Here is a 20,426-nt window from a genome sequence, read left to right on the forward strand (position 1 = left end):
TCAATGACAGGGGGGTGATCACCCCATATAGACTCCCTGATCACCCCCCTGTCATTGATCACCCCCCTGTCATTGATCACCCCTCTGTAAGGCTCCATTCAGACATTTTTTTGGGCCAAGTTAGCGGAAATTATAATTGTTTTTCTTACAAAGTCTCATATTCCACTAACTTGTGTCAAAAAATTAAATCTCACATGAACTCACCATACCCCTCACGGAATCCAAATGCGTAAAAATTTTTAGACATTTATATTCCAGACTTCTTCTCACGCTTTAGGGCCCCTAGAATGCCAGGGCAGTATAAATACCCCACATGTGACCCCATTTCGGAAAGAAGACACCCCCAGGTATTCCGTGAGGGGCATATTGAGTCCATGAAAGATTGAAATTTTTGTCCCAAGTTAGCGGAAAGGGAGACTTTGTGAGAAAAAAATAAATAAAATCAATTTCCGCTAACTTGTGCCAAAAAAATAAAAATTTCTATGAACTCGCCATGCCCCTCATTGAATACCTTGGGGTGTCTTCTTTCCAAAATGGGGTCACATGTGGGGTATTTATACTGCCCTGGCATTTTAGGGGCCCTAAAGCGTGAGAAGAAGTCTGGGATCCAAATGTCTAAAAATGCCCTCATAAAAGGAATGTGGGCCCCTTTGCGCATCTAGGCTGCAAAAAAGTGTCACACATCTGGTATCGCAAGATAAAAAAATGGGAAAAGTTGTCTTTTGCCGAGATATTTCTCTCACCCAGCATGAGTGTATGTAAAAAGACACCCCAAAACACATTGCCCAACTTCTCCTGAATACGGCGATACCACATGTGTGACATTTTTTTGCAGCCTAGGTGGGCAAAGGGGCCCACATTCCAAAGAGCACCTTTAGGATTTCACAGGTCATTTACCTACTTACCACACATTAGGGCCCCTGGAAAATGCCAGGGCAGTATAACTACCCCAAAAGTGACCCCATTTTGGAAAGAAGACACCCCAAGGTATTCCGTGAGGGGCATGGCGAGTTCCTAGAATTTTATATTTTTTGTCACAAGTTAGCGGAAAATGATGATTTTTTTATTTATTTTTTTTCCTTACAAAGTCTCATATTCCACTAACTTGTGACAAAAAATAAAAACTTCCATGAACTCACTATGCCCATCACGAAATACCTGGGGGTGTCTTCTTTCCAAAATGGGGTCACTTGTGGGGTAGTTATAGTGCCCTGGCATTCTAGGGGCCCAAATGTGTGGTAAGAAGTTTGAAATCAAAATGTGTAAAAAATGACCAGTGAAATCCGAAAGGTGCTCTTTGGAATATGGGCCCCTTTGCCCACCTAGGCTGCAAAAAAGTGTCACACATGTGGTATCTCCGTACTCAGGAGAAGTTGGGGAATGTGTTTTGGGGTGTCATTTTACATATACCCATGCTGGGTGAGATAAATATCTTGGCAAAAGACAACTTTTCCCATTTTTTTATACAAAGTTGGCATTTGACCAAGATATTTCTCTCACCCAGCATGGGTATATGTAAAATGACACCCCAAAACACATTCCCCAACTTCTCCTGAGTATGGCGATACCACATGTGTGGCACTTTTTTGCAGCCTAGGTGGGCAAAGGGGCCCACATTCCAAAGAGCACCTTTCGGATTTCACCGGTCATTTTTTACACATTTTGATTTCAAACTACTTACCACACATTTGGGCCCCTAGAATGCCAGGGCAGTATAACTACCCCACAAGTGACCCCATTTTGGAAATAAGACACCCCAAGGTATTCGCTGATGGGCATAGTGAGTTCATAGAAGTTTTTATTTTTTGTCACAAGTTAGTGGAATATGAGACTTTGTAAGAAAAAAAAAAAAATCATAATTTTCCGCTAACTTGTGACAAAAAATAAAAAGTTCTATGAACTCACTATGCCCATCAGCGAATAACTTAGGGTGTCTACTTTCCGAAATGGGGTCATTTGTGGGGTGTTTGTACTGTCTGGCCATTGTAGAACCTCAGGAAACATGACAGGTGCTCAAAGTCAGAGCTGCTTCAAAAAGCGGAAATTCACATTTTTGTACCATAGTTTGTAAACGCTATAACTTTTACCCAAACCATTTTTTTTTACCCAAACATTTTTTTTTATCAACGACATGTAGAACAATAAATTTAGAGAAAAATTTATATATGGATGTCGTTTTTTTTGCAAAATTTTGCAACTGAAAGTGAATAATGTCATTTTTTTTGCAAAAAAATTGTTAAATTTTGATTAATAACAAAAAAAGTAAAAATGTCAGCAGCAATGAAATACCACCAAATGAAAGCTCTATTAGTGAGAAGAAAAGGAGGTAAAATTCATTTGGGTGGTAAGTTGCATGACCGAGCAATAAACCGCTAAAGTTGTGGAGTGCCGCTTTGTAAAAAAGAGCCTGGTCTTTAGGGGGGTATAAACCTGTGGTCCTTAAGTGGTTAAAAAACAAAAAAATAATACTTACCTGATACATTTGCTTGTGACGGAGCAGCCGCGGCCATCTTGCTTGAAGATCTCAGCCGAAATGCGCTCCATACATTCTTTCAGCCACTGTGATGTATGGGTATACCTGATTTATAGCGTTTTGTGACAACAAATGATTTAGTAACAAATCTAATTTCTTGGCCAAATCACATTTTTCAAAACTTCGCTCATCTCAAATTTTGATCTTTTTTTTTTCCATTATGCCGCCCACCGTATTGGAAAAATATTTTTTGATTTTAATAGTATATGGGCAGCGATACCTAAGATGTTTATTTTCTTAATTGTTTATTTTTATTTGTTTTTGGGAAAAGTGGTGATTAGAATTTTTGTATATTTTAATTTTATATATATATTTTTTAGCCTTTTTGTTTTAAAGTTCCCCTAGGGAACTTCAACATGCAATCATGAGATGTATTTCAGTATGTTCCTAAGGAGCCTGCCACAGTTAGTGTCTTCCTAGGAACATAACTGTGGTAGCCTCAGATTCTTTAGCAGGACTGAAGCTGTCGCAGGGAATAAATGGCTCTCCCGATCGCCGCTAGGAGCGCTTCTGGGTTTTCAGCTCTCAGATGCTGTGGTGATATTGGACCATGGCATTTGAAGGGTTAAATGTCTGCGATCTGAGTTATCGCTGATTATATACATTAGCCCCAGGTGTCTCCTTTTTTTTTTAAATACTAGGCACCTGGCAGCCATGAGCGCCATATTTAAATCCCCAACTTCCACTGTAAATTTATGACGGGTGGTTAAGGTCTATATACAGAACATGCCCGCATTGTAGCTCTGTACAGGAGACCATGAATGACATCCATAGGTTTTTTGCAGTTTTCCATCAAATAATTTTTGATTATATGTACTGCATATTCAATGTGGAAGCATTGCACCAAATAATAATGACTATATTTTGAATATCTAGTACAAATGACTGTTTAGATTACTGATCATCATCAGTAGATATCATCAGTAGATATCATTGGTCCTTCATGCTGTAGATTAGAATAAAGCATATTTTTTTTACCTATCCCATACTTACCAGCATGTCTTAGTAAATTCGAGTCTATCACATACCTGCCCACGGCCAGGGACACTTTAGATAAACCGTGCCTATCTTCAAGCCAAGAGAAGATGAATTAGCTGGAATTGTCTCTAAAGATTTGCGGTAATCCCGAAAGATTAAAGGGTTTCTACCACCAGAAATACTGTTATGTAGCTGACTGACATTAGCGATGCACTAATGTCAGCACTACATAACAGTATGTTTCTAACATTTGTCCCTGCAGCCGTTTTTGTAAAAAAAGCACTTTTATTATATGCTAATGAGCCTCTAGGTGCTATGTGGGTGTAAAATCAGCACCTAGAGGCTCCGTCCACTCACCCATTATCCCTTTATATTTGACCCCCTGATGAAGGCAAGTTGGGGTAGCGCCACCCTGGGTTTCTCTGCATACTATCTGTCTTAGGTGAGCTCTGGTCCTCTTCTACTCTCCTCAGGCTACATGACCTTGTTGTTTATATACACCGGGTCCTACACTGGTTGGTTTGCAGCATATTTCCATCTTGCATTTGTTTCTGCACACCGTTTACCGCTATGTGGGAGTGTATGTGTTGACCACTGTCTCACCTGGCATTCATTGGTTTCATTATTGTACTGCATGGGTACCCAGAATTTTCCCATGCCTTATAGATATATCGTATTTTTCGATCCGTGTGCTCCCTCCCAGGGTGGCGCTTTTCTTTTTTTGTCCTCTGCTCTTATTTTATCTTGTTTAACGGCATCACATCCATTTGTCTTTTTCATTTCATGTAATTTTAATCATGCTCTAATAAATTATATTATTCTTTTGGTACTATGAGCTCATTTTCTTTGTGTTTCTGCTCACCCTTTATCCTGCCCAGGTCCCCTGTTCTGCCCGCCCAGCTCTTCTTGATTGATGCCACGGTCCACCGCATCGTTGACGAAATCCCGCGCCTGCACCGTTCACTTCTGTCTTCGGCGCAGACGCAGTGAGTGACGGCCGCTCTCCTGATGCTGGCTTCCTCACTGTGACGTAGTCGGCGCAGGCGCAGTGAGGAATCCGGCCCCAGGAGCGCATCATTCACTCACTGCGCCTGCGCCGAAGACAGAAGCGAATGGCGCAGGCGCGGGATTTCGTCAACGATGCTGTGGACCGTGCCATCAATCAAGAGGAGCGGGGCGGGCAGAACAGGGGCCCTGGGCGGGATAAAGGGTGAGTAGACGGAGCCTCTAGATGCTGATTTTACACCCACATAGCACCTAGAGGCTCATTAGCATATAATAAAAGTGCTTTTTTTTACAAAAAACGGCTGCAGGGACAAATGTTAGAAACATAGTTATGTAGTGCTGACATTAGCGCATCGCTAATGTCAGTCAGCTACATAACAGTATTTCTGGTGGTAGAAGCCCTTTAAGGATTTTTGACAATTATGCTATCATGAGAAGGGTTGAGCGAACCCAAACTGTAAAGTTTGGGTTCGTACCAAACTTTAGGATTTTTGGACCCCGGACCCGAACCCGAACATTTCAGTAAAAGTTTGGGTTCGGTGTTCGGCGATTTCTTAGCGCTTTTTGAAAGGCTGCAGAGCAGCTAATCAACAAGCGTTTAACTGTGTGACTTTAGAAGCCATCACAGCCATGCCTACTAATGGCATGGCTGTGATTGGCCAGTGCAGCATGTGACCCAGCCTCTATATAAGCTGGAGTCACGTAGCGCTGCACATCACTCTGCTGTGCTTAGTGTAGGGAGAGGATGCTGCTGGTGTGAGGGAGAGAATAGGACAGAATCTGTGATCAGAACTCCAATTGAACTCAGCGATCTACATAGATATAGTTGTGTGGGTGCAGTGCACAATCTTTTTACCCTGCACTGAGCCCAGTGCCAGAGAAAAATAACTTTTATCCGTCTGGAGGCAGCCATTTTATGCAAGTTCAGTGCACCAGCACTGCATCTGTGCTTTTGTGGCATTCAAATCCAAGCTTGAAATACAGCAGTAATAATCTGGCTTTGAAAAAACACAAATTTTTGGCAATATCCAACATATGGTGCTTTTGCAGGATTAGTCAGTGTGCAATTTACACAACTTTACAGCCCTTGCTGCATCAGCACGTGTGAAATTGAAGGGTTATGTACTGCTGTCATATTGTGTTATTAAACAAACACCCATTTTGATCAAAAAACAAAATTTTGCAGCCTTTGCTGCATATGTCATTGTGAGATACACACTTTAGATACTGTGGTTCTATTCAGTTATTTGAAAAACAACCATTTTGGGCAAAAAACTTTAATTGTGGCCTAGTCTAGATCTGTACGTGTGAGATACACACTTTAGATACTGTTGTTATATTCTTCTATTAATAAAACACCCTTTTTGGGCAAAATACACAATATTACTGCCCTTGCTGCATCAGCACGTGTGAAATTCAAGGGTTATATACTGCTGTCATATTCTGTTATTAAACAAACACCCATTTTGGGCAAAAAACTTTAATTGCGGCCTAGTCTGTGTCTGTACGTGTGAGATACAACCTTTACATACTGTCGTTCTATTCTGCTATAAATTAAACACCCATTTAGGGCAAGATACTAAATTTGAGAAATACGAGGAGAGCATCAAATAAGGGACGTGGCCCAGGTCATGGTTCTGCTGGTGGAGCTCCTGTTGCAGGGAGAGGACATGGTCGATCTGTGCCAGCTACACGCACAAGTGAAACCCCTTCCTCAGGTGCGAGTAGGTGACAGAAGCTGCAGCGGTATTTGGTCGGGCCTACTGCGGCTCTATGAATGGTGAGGCCAATACAAGTACAGACGATAGTAGATTGGGTTGCTGACAGTGCCTCCAGTTCCTTCACATTGTCTCCCACCCAGTCTCCTGCTGAATGATCAGAGTTGGCACCTGCAGCCGATGTCCATCAGTCTTTCACCTCACCCCCTTGCAAATCAGCCAAGAGGTCTGAGCCCCAAGTCATGCAGCAGTCTCTTCTGCTTTTTGATGACTCTGTTAGCAGGGTTTCCCAGGGCCATCCACCTATCCCTGCCCCAGAAGTGGAAGAGATTGAGTGCACCGATGCCCAACCACTTATGTTTCAAAATTAGTACATGGGAGGACCATCGCAGCACGTCTCGGATTATGACGAAACACAGGTGCCAACTGCTGGGGCTTTTGAAAGTGTGCAGACTAACAAGGAGGGCAGGGGTGAAGACTGGGTGGAAGATGATGTGGAGGACGATGAGGTCCTCGACCCCACATGGAATCAAGGTCATGCAGGTGACATGTGTAGTTCGGAGGAAGAGGCGGTAGTCGCACAGAGCCATCAGAACAGCAGAAGAGGGAGCAGGGTGTAAAAGCGGAGCGGCCGTCCCCTAGACAGTACGCCTCATACTGCCCACTGCAGCAAGGGACCGAGCACACCAAAGCCAGTTCCAAGGAGTTCCCTGGCGTGGCAGTTCTTCAGACAATGTGCTGATGACAAGACACAAGTGGTTTGCACGCTGTGCAATCAGAGCCTGAAGCGAGGCATAAACGTTCTCAACCTGAGCACAACCTGCATGACCAGGCATTTAAGTGCAAAGTACGAGCTGCAATGGAGTAGACACCTCAAAAACCAAGAAAGGTCTCTGGCTCCTCCTGCTTCCTCTTCTGCTGCAGTCTCGGCCTCTTCATCCACCTCTGGAGTGACAGTGCCACCTGCCACCCCGCAAACAGAGGATCTGCCAGCAATACCACCACCTGGGTCACCTGGGTCACCAAGCATCTCCACAATGTCCCACGGAAGCGTTCAGCTCTCCATCTCCCAAACACTGGAGCGGAAGAGGAAGTACCCTCCTACCCACCTGCGATCCCTGGCCCTGAATGCCAGCATTTCTAAATTACTAGCCTTTGAAATGCTGTCATTCCATCTGGTAGTTTTAAAGGCCTTATGGCGGTGGCTGTCCCACAGTACGTCGTGCCCAGCCGCCAATACTTTTCCAGGTGAGCCATCCCTTCCCTGCGCAACCAAGTGGTGGACAAAATCAGGTGTGCACTGCGCAACGCCATCTGTGGCAAGGTGCACCTCACTACGGATACGTGGACCAGTAAGCATGGTCAGGGACGTTATATCTCCATAACAGCACACTAGGTAAATGCAGTGGTGGCTGGGCCTGAGACAGATAGCAGTTTGGCGCATGTCCTTCCACCACCGAGGATTGCAGGGCGCTTCAGTTTGCCTCCTGTTGCTTCCTCCTCCTACTCCGCTTCCTCATCCTCTACTGGCTCCTCATCTGGTCAGCGAAACACCTTCACCACCAACTTCAGCACACCCATGGGGTAAACGACAGCAGGCAGTTTTAAAACTTATCTGTTTGGGGCACAAACCCCACATCGCGTAGGAGCTGTGGATGGGCCTTTAACAACAGACCAATGAGTGGTTGGTGCCAGTGAGCCTCAAGCCCGGCCTGGTAGTGTGCGATAATGGGCGAAATCTCGTAGCGGCTCTGGGACTAGCCGGTTTGATGCACATCCCTTGCCTGGCGCATGTGCTGAATTTGGTGGTGCAGAGATTCCTTAAAAATTCACCCGATATGTCAGAGCTGATGCATAAAGTGTGAGCCGCCTGTGCGCTCTTTCGGCGTTCTCACCCTGCTGCTGCTTGCCTGTCAGCACTGCAGCGTAACTTCGGCCTCCCCGCTCACCGCCTCATATGTGACGTGCCCACAAGGTGGAACTCCACCTTGCACATGCTGGCCAGACTGTGCGAGCAGCAGGAGGCGATAGTGGAGTTTCAGCTGCAGCATGCACGTGTGAGTCGCTCTGCGGAACAGCACCACTTCACCACCAATGACTGGGCCTCCATGCGAGACCTGTGCTCCTTGTTGCGCTGTTTCGAGTACTCCACCAACATGGCTAGTGCCGATAACACTGTTATCAGCGTTACTATCCCACTTCTATGCCTCCTTGAAAAAACGCTGCTGGTGATGAAGGAAGAGGATGTGGCACAGGAGGAGGAGGAGGAAGAGGGGTCATTTCGTAGGGTTTCCAGCCAGTCATTCACAAGTGGCTCCAGCCAGGGCACAGTTCTGGAGGATGATGAGGTGGAGGATGAGGAGGAGGACGAGATGGAGGAGCAGGAACCTTGTTCACTGCAGGGTGGCACTCAGACAAGCTCATGGCCATCACTGGTGCGTGGCTGGGGGGATACAGAACACACAAACGATACACCTCCCACAGAGGACAGCTTTTCATTGCCTCTGGGCAGCCTGGCACACATGAGCAATTAAATGCTGCAGTGTCTCCGCAACGACCGCCGAGTTGCCCACATTCTAACTTGTGCTGATTACTGGGTGGCCACACTGCTGGATCCCCGTTACAAGGACAACGTACCGTCCTTAATTCCCTCACTGGAGCGTGATCGTAAGTTGCGCGAGTACAAGCGCACGCTGGTAGACGCGCTGTTGGTGGCATTCCCACCTGACACCGGGGGCACAGTGGAAGCACAAGGCGAAGGCAGAGGAGGAGAAAGAGGTTGCCAACGCACCTCAGAAGGCAGGGTTAGCATGGACGAAATGTGGAAAAGCTTTGTCAGCACGCCACAACAACCAGCTGTACTAGCTGATATGGAACGTCTTAGCAGGTGGCAGCATTTCACCAACATGGTGGAGCAGTTTGTGTGCACACGCCTACACGTACTGAATGACTGGTCTGCTCCCTTCTTCTTCTGGGTCTCCAAATTGGGCCCATGGCTTGAGCTTGCCCTTTACGCCTTGGAGGTGCTGGCCTGCACTGCATGGGGTGTTATCACAGACAAGCGCAGCCACCTAACCACAGCCAATATGGACAAGCTCACGTTCATTAAAATGAACCAGGAATGGATCCCACAGGACTTGTTCGTACCTTGTGCAGAATAGACAGCCATTGTTATACTACAGCGCAATTGCTCATTCTTGTATTTTGGAGGGTACCCTAATAAAAAATAAAAAAATTAAACCAAAAACCAGTGTTGGCTACCTCGTCCTCCTCCAATGCTGCTTCCACCTACACCGCTACATCCACCACCTCCTCAAACTACTACTCCATATGGACCTTTACCTTCTAAATCAATATTTATTTATTTTATTTGTACGTATTTTATTATTTTAATTTTTTGGTATGATATACCACTGCTATACCTAGTATACAGGTTAAAAAAAATTCACCAATTTGTCTGTTACATTTTTGGGTGAAATTTACCAATTTTTGGGTGTAATGTACCCCTCCTCTATCTAAGGAGGGGTACATAACAAGTTGTCCCACATTTGCGCTTCAATAATTTTTCCCACATTTGGGCTTCAATAATTTGTCCCACATTTGCGCTTTAATAATTTGTCCCACATTTGCGCTTTCATAATTTGTCCCACATTTGCGCTTTAATAATTTGTCCCACATTTGCGCTTTAATAATTTGTCCCACATTTGCGCTTTAATAATTTGTCCCACATTTGCGCTTTAATAATTTGTCCCACATTTGCGCTTTAATAATTTGTCCCACATTTGCGCTTCAATAATTTCCCACATTTGCACTTCAATAACTTTTCCCATATTTCCGCTCGATCAAAATAAAATTTCATCCATTTATCTCCCTCGGATGTGGTCTCTCTTTCTTACGCTCCCTCTCCGGCGTGGAACCCTGATTCGCCGATAACTGTGATCAACATGGTAGGCTCAGAAAAGAACATCGAAAGTTGATAGAGAAGATATCCAAATGGATGGTGGACGTCACAGGGACGTTCGATCAGGAAGAAGTTATCTAGAGTCAACAAAGCAGCAGCAGGGCCTCTCCTGGCTATTGTTTCCAAATTCAAAATACCACAGTGACATTCCCTATAATTTTTTATTAATCATTCCAATAACAGGGCATCTTAAGAGTCCTGTATTGTTATTTATCATCACTACTTTCCCGAGTCGGGAGTGGGTAATTGCCGCGCGCCCCCTCCTTTCCTTCAATTCTTCCGTTTTAATAGCTTCTCCCACATTTCCGCTCGATCACAATTAAATTTCATGCATTGATCTCCCTTGGATGTGGTCTCTCTTTCTCACGCTGATTCGCCGCTAACCATGATCAACATGGTAGGCCCAGAAAAGAACATCGAAAGTTGATAGAGCAGATATCCAATTGGATCGTGAACATCACAGGGACGTGTGACATAGTGGGGCAGTATGTTTGCACACGCCTACCTGAACTGACTGATTGTTCTGCCCCCTGCAACATCTGGGTCTCCAAATTGGGCACATGGCCTGAGCTTGCCCTTTACGCCTTGGAGGTGCTGGCCTGCCCTGCATCCAGTGTATTGTCTGAACGTGTGTTTAGCACGACTGGAGGGGGTAATCACAGGTTATATTTCCCAATGTTTTGGGGTGTACCCTAATTAAAAAATAATAATTAAAACCAAAAAGCAGTGTAGGCTACCTCCTCCTCCACCGCCGCTTGCACCTACACCGCCACATCCACTGCCTCCTCAAGCTCCTACTCCATATGGACCTCGTCCTCCTAGATCAAGATTATTATTTTTTATTTTTACGTATTTTATGTTATTTAAAGTCATTTCCCTATCCACATTTGTTTGCAGAGAACTTGCTATGCTCTTAACCACATTTTGATGCCAATTGAAGCCCTCTAGCCCTTTCCATGACATTTTTACAGCCATTTTAGTGCTCAAAAGTTCGGGTCCCCATTGACTTCAATGGGGTTCGGGGTCAAGTTCGGGTTCCGAACTCAAACTTTTTTGTGAAGTTCGGCCAAACCCGTCGAACCGGAACATCCAGGTGTCCGCTCAACTCTAATCATGAGTTCATATTGTACGTTTAAGTCCTGAAGAGAAAGTTAAGCCTCCTGTTGTTGAGGTCCACTGTGTCAAGGAACCTGTCTGAGTAAGGTTGCCTTGTTGTGGAAGGTGGGCTTGCATAATTTGTGTGAAGGACTTCACATATATGTACTGTATAGTAAAGACAGCAGTAATGCAAACATAATAAAATAATAAAAAATATTACCCCTTTGCATATGCTGTGACTTTGTGCTTGTTAACTTTTTAATCTCCAAGTGTGTGGTTTTGGCACAATCAATCAACTAAAAATAACTGTAGACTAGCCCTGAGTATACAATACAAAAGTAATCATAACACATGCCATGATCTCATGAGCTGAAAAGGCTGAAGAAGTGCATAGATTCAGAATGCACATAGTGCAAATGGTATATTCAGTGGGTTGCTATGCATAGAGGTCAAAGGGTTTTCTGCCATATGAGAAAAGATATGCTTATTAACAGCTAATTATGCTAAATGGAGCTAATTAACCAAATAAACATCTCACCGTATCATGTACATGTAGCCTACCATTACGTAATATTACAATAATGTTATATGGTGTCCTATAATTAAAAGCTCTTAAAGGAAAATTCCCACAAAAGACAAGGTCACTGCCTATATATGGAGAAGAAAAGGTTTACTTTCCAGAGATGACAAGAATTATTTACCGTAAGAACTGTAAACCTGTGGAATAGTCTACTTCAGGACGTGGTCACAGCAGGATCAGTTGATATTGAATAGTAGACAAATTCTTAGAATTAAATAATATTAATGCTGTGTAGAAGTCTGGTTTTTACTGCCCTTCCCTAAAAATCACATCCCCATATCCCTTGGTTGAACTTGGTGAACTTTTGTCTTTTTTTCAACCGTACCAAGTAACTATGTAATATATTGTATTTGTGGCATACAGTAACATTCAAAATCGGTGGAAGGTCAAGTTAAATATTTGATACTAGCACCCAGTAGAGTAAAACCAAATCCTCACATGCCCATAGATTGGGGATGACCTTTTTTATTTACACATTTTAGCACATGAAAGGGGTATTTAAGCCAAATAATAAAAAAAAAAGTCTGTATATGGACTCAAATTATGTAAAAAAAATAAAATCTGAGCCTTTATTCACCTCACCAATCTATTGCCACTGCTCTTTCAATAGTTCCACTGAGGACTATTTCTGTCTCACATCCCAACATGGCTGGAAATTGCTGGGAATGCTGCTCAGCCTATCACTGGCTGAGGCTGGATATTTCTGCAGCCAGTGATTGGTGAGATAAGTAAAATTCTTTCTTTATTTTTTTACACTAACTGCATACCACTGCTGCCACCATTTTTATTTGGCTGGAATATCCCTTTGATGTATTTTAATGTGGCACCTCCTGCTGTTTAACTAGCTGAGTATCAAAAGCTCTAAGAAGAATGTAAAATTGACTTTCGGTGCAAGTTTAAAGATAAGCTGTGCAGGAATGTGGCCTTGGGCTCATCTGAGTCATGGGGGCTCATCTAAGGCATGAGGGCTGATCTGAGGCATGGGGGTCTGATCTGAGGCATGGGGGTCTGATCTAAGGTGTAAAGGTCTCATCTGAGGTCTGAATGGGGGCGTCTTATTTATATTGAGGCTCTTATCTGAGGTCTGATCGTGGGACTGATCTAAGGTCTTATTGGGGTCTTATTAACTTTGGGGGTTTGATTTAAGGTCTGATTGAGGGTCTTAATAATATTTGGGGTCTGATTGGGACTATGAGCTGAGGTCTGATTAACATTAGGGGCCTGATTGCTGATCTGACCTCAGTATAATGAAAAATGAAAAATATTTTTTTCTTATTGTCCTCGGTGCATCTTATGGGCAGGTTTTTCTTATAGGGCGAAAAATACGAATACTTCTCATTTTTAAATTCACACCAGGTTTTAGTTTCAAAACTGCATCTAAAAACCTGATCAAAACCTGATTGTGTAGAGGCAGCTTTATATGCCAGGTCTCAGGCCATCCTTTCTTACCAACATGCTCAGTCCATCGTTATAATTTTTTTAAAAATGACTCATTCCTGGAAATCATGGAAACTGATCATTAAAACATTTATACCAACTTATAAAGAAATCATTCCTAAGAAAAGTATCTTGAATTTGATGCTTACTTATTCCAAGTGCTGTAACTAATTTGACAGCGAGGTCTGGTATTTCACATTGTATAAAGAAAGGCTCCAGGATATAGCGTCCAAATGCTAGTGATATCACTGCCGTAGCAGCTGGCCTACAAGCAAAAAGGAGAGAGAAAGAATCATTGTAATGTAAAGTATATAATAATTCAAAGTAAAGATTATAAATGCATTACATTCTCTGTGGCAGAAACTGCTTCTTGTGTCTGCTTTGTTCTACAGCACATCTTTCTCATTATGCATAGTCCCAAAGTAAAACGCATTTATTGTATTGTAGTTTTACAAGCAGATGCACAGAGATATAATTATAATAGCTGTTAGTTCCCGTGGAAATGTAGCACTGACCGTGAAGGTAAAGATTATAGGACTGTTCATTAAAGTACGTATTTTTGTCAATGTGAAATCAGCCAGATAAGGCACGCCATTTCATATGAATCACGTCTGCTGTTTTCACTATATTGAGCAGGAACTGTTACTGAAACAAATTGCATGGTTTAAAATGTGCCTTTTGGCTTCAGTACCAGGCAGAAGTGACAAAAACCTCCCTTCCCTTAGGAGAAAAAGGGAGACGAGAGAAAGTATGAATTACTGATGTGTATTAGGGCAATTAGTGAGGACAAGATCAGCCAAGCACTGCGTGGTGTAGACGGTCGGAATTCGTCCTGTAAGCTGGCTCACTCTGCTGAGACACATCTTATACCATCACGAGTCGAGAAATTAGAGGTTTAAACTTTAAATCTTACCAAAGTTTGATTTTTCTAAGCATGTAAATTGTCTTGGCATCGCTACAGAGTGTCTCGCTCGTTGAACCGTTTATTTAAATTAGTAAAAAGGAAAAAAAAAGAAACATAAAATGTATCATATGTTGCACAATTATAAAGACATGCTTTTTTTGCTGTCAAATTCCTTTTTACAAAGATGAAAAATGTGACTGCAAGAGGCCAAAGGGCAATTAATACTGTAGATTTCACTGGCAACTGTGCCCCATTACTATGGTTTTATCTGCAAACTGTATGATCCATCACATTACTTGCATGTTTGCAGTCTGGAATATCCTGGATCAGATTTGTAACCTAAGAGCACATCTTCTCAGTGCTGCTTATCGCACTTCTTAAACACTACACAGTAGCATCGGAGACCCTAAAGTTTTATTTTATTTTTATTGTTTGCATCCTTTAACCCCTACTGGTACGGTGCTGGCTGAGTTTTTACTGACTTGTAGAATGAAAGTGACTGGTCAGTTTTATCGAATGCCATAAATAAAAAAAACTCAGGTGAAATTTATTTTTATTTTTTCCATTTCCACCACATTTGAATTTTTTGAATGTAGTTTCAACTACATCATATGCAATAATAAATGGTGGCGTTGGAAAGTACAACTTGTTCTGCAAAAAAAAAAGCCCTCATACAGCTATGTGAATGGAAAAATAATCTGGAAAGGTAAGGTGCACAAAACGAAAACGTAAAAATGAAAAAAAGAAAAACAACTTCTGGGGTAGAAAGGGTTAAAGCATTTATTAAGGTAGATGTAATTTAATAATATTTTTATTTTACCTTTTATTGATCCTAGCTTCCAGTCTGCACTGTGGTCACATGACCATGTCCATGCAGCTCTTTCTTATTTCCTGTCCATGGGCGTGTCAAAGCAGTAACAGGGGCAGTGATAGGGGAGTGTCTATGCAACTAGATCAGTGGGAGGAGCTATAAACTAGCTGGGAGTTGTTAAGGGAGATCCTGGAGTTGTGGCTGAGAGAGAAATGCATCATGGGTTTGGTTGGATACAACAACATACAGGATGAAAACAAACTACTTGACTTGTGTACATGGTGAAAATCGTTCAGGAGAGTCCAAATTGAAAAAATAAAATGGGGAAGATGCAAATGAGGTAAGCAACTACATGATCATGTCTGTTAACTGCTTCATTACTGGAGTATTTACCCCCTTCTATCTAAACTGTAAATAACCAATTAATTTCTGATGCAACCTACATGTATTTGATATTATTTTATATTATATATGATAAAAATATATATATATATTTCCATTCTTATTTTTTTAATTTTTGTTACAAAAGGTTTTAAGAGAAAGCATTTCTAAAACCATTATCGTATGTTTGTACTCTGAAAATGGACGCCATTTATGAAATTTATCTACTGGCTGGGCTTACCACAAGACTTCAAAAGACTGAAGTGCTTTTTGGATTTTGGCGGCTTATTTCTCTATTGCTTGGTCTATGGCACTGTACTGCCAGAAAAATGTTGTACAGCGAACATTTTAAGCGTTTGTTTTTTTCTTTTTTTTATAAATGAAAGAAATGTGTGCATTTGTACTGTAATATATATTTTTTTGATGCCATGTCCCATTTGAAGCCCCCCTGATGCACCCTTACAGTAGAAACTCCCAAAAAGTGACCCAATTTTGGAAACTAGGGGATAAGGTGCCAGTTTTATTGGTACAATTTTTGGGAGATTTTTTTATCATTATTATTACACTTTATAGGGCAAGGTGACCAATACGTTGCAATACCTACCGTAATATGTATACTTATTTTATTTATTTAAGTTTTACACAATAATAGCATTTTTTAAACCAAAAAATGATGTTTTTGTGTCTCCATAGTCTGAGAGTCATAGCTTTTTTATTTTTTGACTGATTGTCTTTGATAGGGTCTCACTTTTTGTGGGATGAGGTGAAGGTTTTATTGGTATTATTTTGGGGGACATACGCCTTTTTGATGGCTTGGTGTTGCACTTTTTATGATGTAAGGTGAAAAAATGACTTTTTTTTTAGACCGTTTTTTTTTCTTTTTTTTACGGTGTTCAGCTGAGGGCTTAGGTCATGTGATATATTTATAGAGCTGGTTGTTACGGACGAGGAGATATCTAATATGTATACTTTTTTTATTTATTTCACTTTAACACAATAATAGCATTTTTGAAAGAAAAAAATATGTTTTGATGTCTCCATGTTCTGAGAGCTATAGTTTTTATTTTTTTTTGAGAGATTTTCTTATATAGGGTCTAATTTTTTGCAGGATGAGGTGACGGTTATATAGGTACCATATTGTTCGACATATGCCATTTTGATCGCTTGGTGTTGCACTTTTTGTGATGTAAGTTGACAAAAAAAGCTTTTTTTTACACAGATTTTATTTTATTTTATGGTGTTTATTGGACGTGGTGGATCATGTGATATATTTATAGAGGCGGTCGTTACGGGTGCGGCAATACCAAATATGTGTGTTTTTCCTAATTTTTTTCTATTTTTTATTATGAAATCTGGGGAAAGGGGCGTTTTTTTTCTTTTTTTTACTTGAAACTTTATTTCTTTTATTAAACACTTTTTTTTTCTTTTTTTTTTAACTTTATTTCTGTCCCACTCTGGGACTTCAACTTTTGGGGGTCTGATCCCCTCTGCAATGCATTATAATACATATGTATTGTAATACATTGCTTGTTAGTGTATAACACAGCCTGAGGCTGGATCTCCTTGGCACCCGTAGAAGGCAGGTCCCAATGCTGTGCAAGGCATTGGGCAGTCTCTGCATGGCATCGGGCTGCCTTGTCATCCATCGGGTTTCACGCCACAGCAGCGCGGGGACTCGATGGGCTCCTTCACCCGCAGCAAACCCCTTCAATGTCGCGGTCAGCGCTGGCCGCGGCATAGAAGGGGTTAATCCACCAGCATCGCTGTAAACAGCAATGCCGGCGGATACAGCAGGGGCCCGGCTATCAGGGACTGCCGGACCCCTGCAGTGATCGGGAGCACACCGCTCCGGTGCCTGCCTGATCACCATGACGTACTATTACGTCAGAATGCGGAAAGTCACTGACTTCCATGATAATAGTATGGTAATAGTACGTCACATGTCGGTAAGGGGTTGAGTGTAGCTATGGCAGGAAGGGGATAATTCCCTGCCTGCAGGTTCACATTTAATTTTACAGCCAGTTACTTTTATATCCAGAGGGGTGTTTTCACTTTAAGAAAAGTTCTCCCTGCTGGGTTTTTAAATTGTAGACTGCGATGGATCCATGTAGCGGGGTGCTACAAGGATGCCACGGAGCTAGACCACTTCTGCTGGTCTCGGCACTCCTCACTGTGACTGCAGCTGTCTAATGTCAATGCGGTCATAGCGTTTTTCAGCACCAGCAGATCGCAATGTAACCCAGCGCTTTTATACATTGGGCTGCAGTCATGCCACAGTAGGCAAGAGGTTAAAAACCATAGCAATCCAGAAAAACTACTTCAAATAATACCAGTTTGAGTACCTAAATAACTATCGCTCCACTGAATCCTACATGTTTTCCTAATAGCCCCACCATTGTCGACATGGGTGCTGTTATTTAAAGGGGTATTCCCATCTTGGTCATCATGTTGTATTCGATTCCCCTCCCTGAGCCTTTTCCTAAATATAATGCATTTTAAAAAGTTTTTTAATAAAATGGAAAAATCTGATTATATTGTTTAGATTTGCTGCACATGGATACGGCCACCGATCGCCTGACGCATCCATGGGCCGCGCTTGCGCACTGCAGCATCTGCGATCCTGCGGCCGGGCTGTGAAAGAAATAGTGAACGTGCACGTCGGCAGCTCTTTCGGGAGGCCGCGCATGCGCAGAATCTATCTATCGCATCTGAGATAGAGCCGCGCATGCACGGCCGCCCGAACAGTTCGTGGGAGAAAGAGAAGAGTCCGGACATCGTTGGAGAGCCAGCGGAGGACCGGGACTTCAGAAGGGGTGAGTTGTTTTTTTTTACATGCACCACCGATTCCACCAACGATTGGGGGCTGATGGAGGCACTTGGGGGGCAGATGGAGGCACTTTGGGGGCAATTTGAGGCATATGGGGGGCTGTATGAGGCTGATGGGGGCATATTTGAGGCATATGGGGGCTGATGGAGGCTGATGGGGGCTTATGGAGGCTGATGGGGGCTGATGGGGGCTGTTTGAGGCATATGGGGGGCTATTTTAGGCATATGGGGACTGATGGGGCTGTTTGAGGCTGATGGGGGCTGTTTGAGGCGGATGGGGGCTGTTTGAGGGATATGGGGGCTGATGGGGGCTGTTTGAGGCTGATGGGGGCTGATGGGGGCTGTTTGAGGCTGATGGGGGCTGATGGAGGGTGATGGGGGCTGTTTGAGGCATATGGGGGCTGATGGAGGCACTTGGGGGCTGATGGAGGCACTTGGGGGCTGATGGATGTAGCAGAGCTGAATACAGGGAGTGCAGAATTTTTTAGGCAAATGAGTATTTTGACCACATCATCCTCTGTATGCATGTTGTCTTACTCCAAGCTGTATAGGCTCGAAAGCCTACTACCAATTAAGCATATTAGGTGATGTGCATCTCTGTAATGAGAAGGGGTGTGGTCTAATGACATCAACACCCTATATCAGGTGTGCATAATTATTAGGCAACTTCCTTTCCTTTGGCAAAATGGGTCAAAAGAAGGACTTGACAGGCTCAGAAAAGTCAAAAATAGTGAGATATCTTGCAGAGGGATGCAGCACTCTTAAAATTGCAAAGCTTCTGAAGCGTGATCATCGAACAATCAAGCGTTTCATTCAAAATAGTCAACAGGGTCGCAAGAAGCGTGTGGAAAAACCAAGGCGCAAAATAACTGCCCATGAACTGAGAAAAGTCAAGCGTGCAGCTGCCAAGATGCCACTTGCCACCAGTTTGGCCATATTTCAGAGCTGCAACATCACTGGAGTGCCCAAAAGCACAAGGTGTGCAATACTCAGAGACATGGCCAAGGTAAGAAAGGCTGAAAGACGACCACCACTGAACAAGACACACAAGCTGAAACGTCAAGACTGATTTTTCTAAGGTTTTATGGACTGATGAAATGAGAGTGAGTCTTGATGGGCCAGATGGATGGGCCCGTGGCTGGATTGGTAAAGGGCAGAGAGCTCCAGTCCGACTCAGACGCCAGCAAGGTGGAGGTGGAGTACTGGTTTGGGCTGGTATCATCAAAGATGAGCTTGTGGGGCCTTTTCGGGTTGAGGATGGAGTCAAGCTCAACTCCCAGTCCTACTGCCAGTTTCTGGAAGACACCTTCTTCAAGCAGTGGTACAGGAAGAAGTCTGCATCCTCCAAGAAAAACATGATTTTCATGCAGGACAATGCTCCATCACACGCGTCCAAGTACTCCACAGCGTGGCTGGCAAGAAAGGGTATAAAAGAAGAAAATCTAATGACATGGCCTCCTTGTTCACCTGATCTGAACCCCATTGAGAACCTGTGGTCATCATCAAATGTGAGATTTACAAGGAGGGAAAACAGTACACCTCTCTGAACAGTGTCTGGGAGGCTGTGGTTGCTGCTGCACGCAATGTTGATGGTGAACAGATCAAAACACTGACAGAATCCATGGATGGCAGGCTTTTGAGTGTCCTTGCAAAGAAAGGTGGCTATATTGGTCACTGATTTGTTTTTGTTTTGTTTTTGAATGTCAGAAATGTATATTTGTGAATGTTGAGATGTTATATTGGTTTCACTGGTAAAAATAAATAATTGAAATGGGTATATATTTGTTTTTTGTTAAGTTGCCTAATAATTATGCACAGTAATAGTCACCTGCACACACAGATATCCCCCTAAAATAGCTAAAACTAAAAACATACTAAAAACTACTTCCAAAAATATTCAGCTTTGATATTAATGAGTTTTTTGGGTTCATTGAGAACATGGTTGTTGTTCAATAATAAAATTAATCCTCAAAAATACAACTTGCCTAATAATTCTGCACTCCCTGTATGCTGCTGTTCAGCCATAGTTCTAGTGGGAAAGGGAATAGACAGATGTAGCAGAGCTGTATATGTGTCGGGTCAGCATCAATGCTGGTGGAAGAGAGAAACTGATGTAGCAGAGCTGTATATGTTGCGGGTTAGCATCAATGCTGGTGGAAGAGAGAAACTGATGTAGCAGAGCTGTATATGTGGC

At 42.9% G+C, this 20,426-nt stretch overlaps 1 protein-coding gene across 1 annotated transcript in view; it reads right to left on the reverse strand.

The window, feature by feature from the left end:
• The window catches only part of SLC7A11 (solute carrier family 7 member 11), a 363,535-nt gene that overhangs the window by 254,763 nt on the left and 88,346 nt on the right, over positions 1–20,426 (reverse strand). The window contains exon 3 of the mRNA XM_040418452.1: positions 13,460–13,575. Coding sequence (XP_040274386.1) covers positions 13,460–13,575 — 116 coding nt within the window. The remainder of the gene's footprint in view (positions 1–13,459; positions 13,576–20,426) is intronic.

Source organism: Bufo bufo, chromosome 2 (genome assembly GCF_905171765.1).
Source record: "Bufo bufo chromosome 2, aBufBuf1.1, whole genome shotgun sequence".
NCBI classification, from domain to species: Eukaryota; Metazoa; Chordata; class Amphibia; order Anura; family Bufonidae; genus Bufo; species Bufo bufo.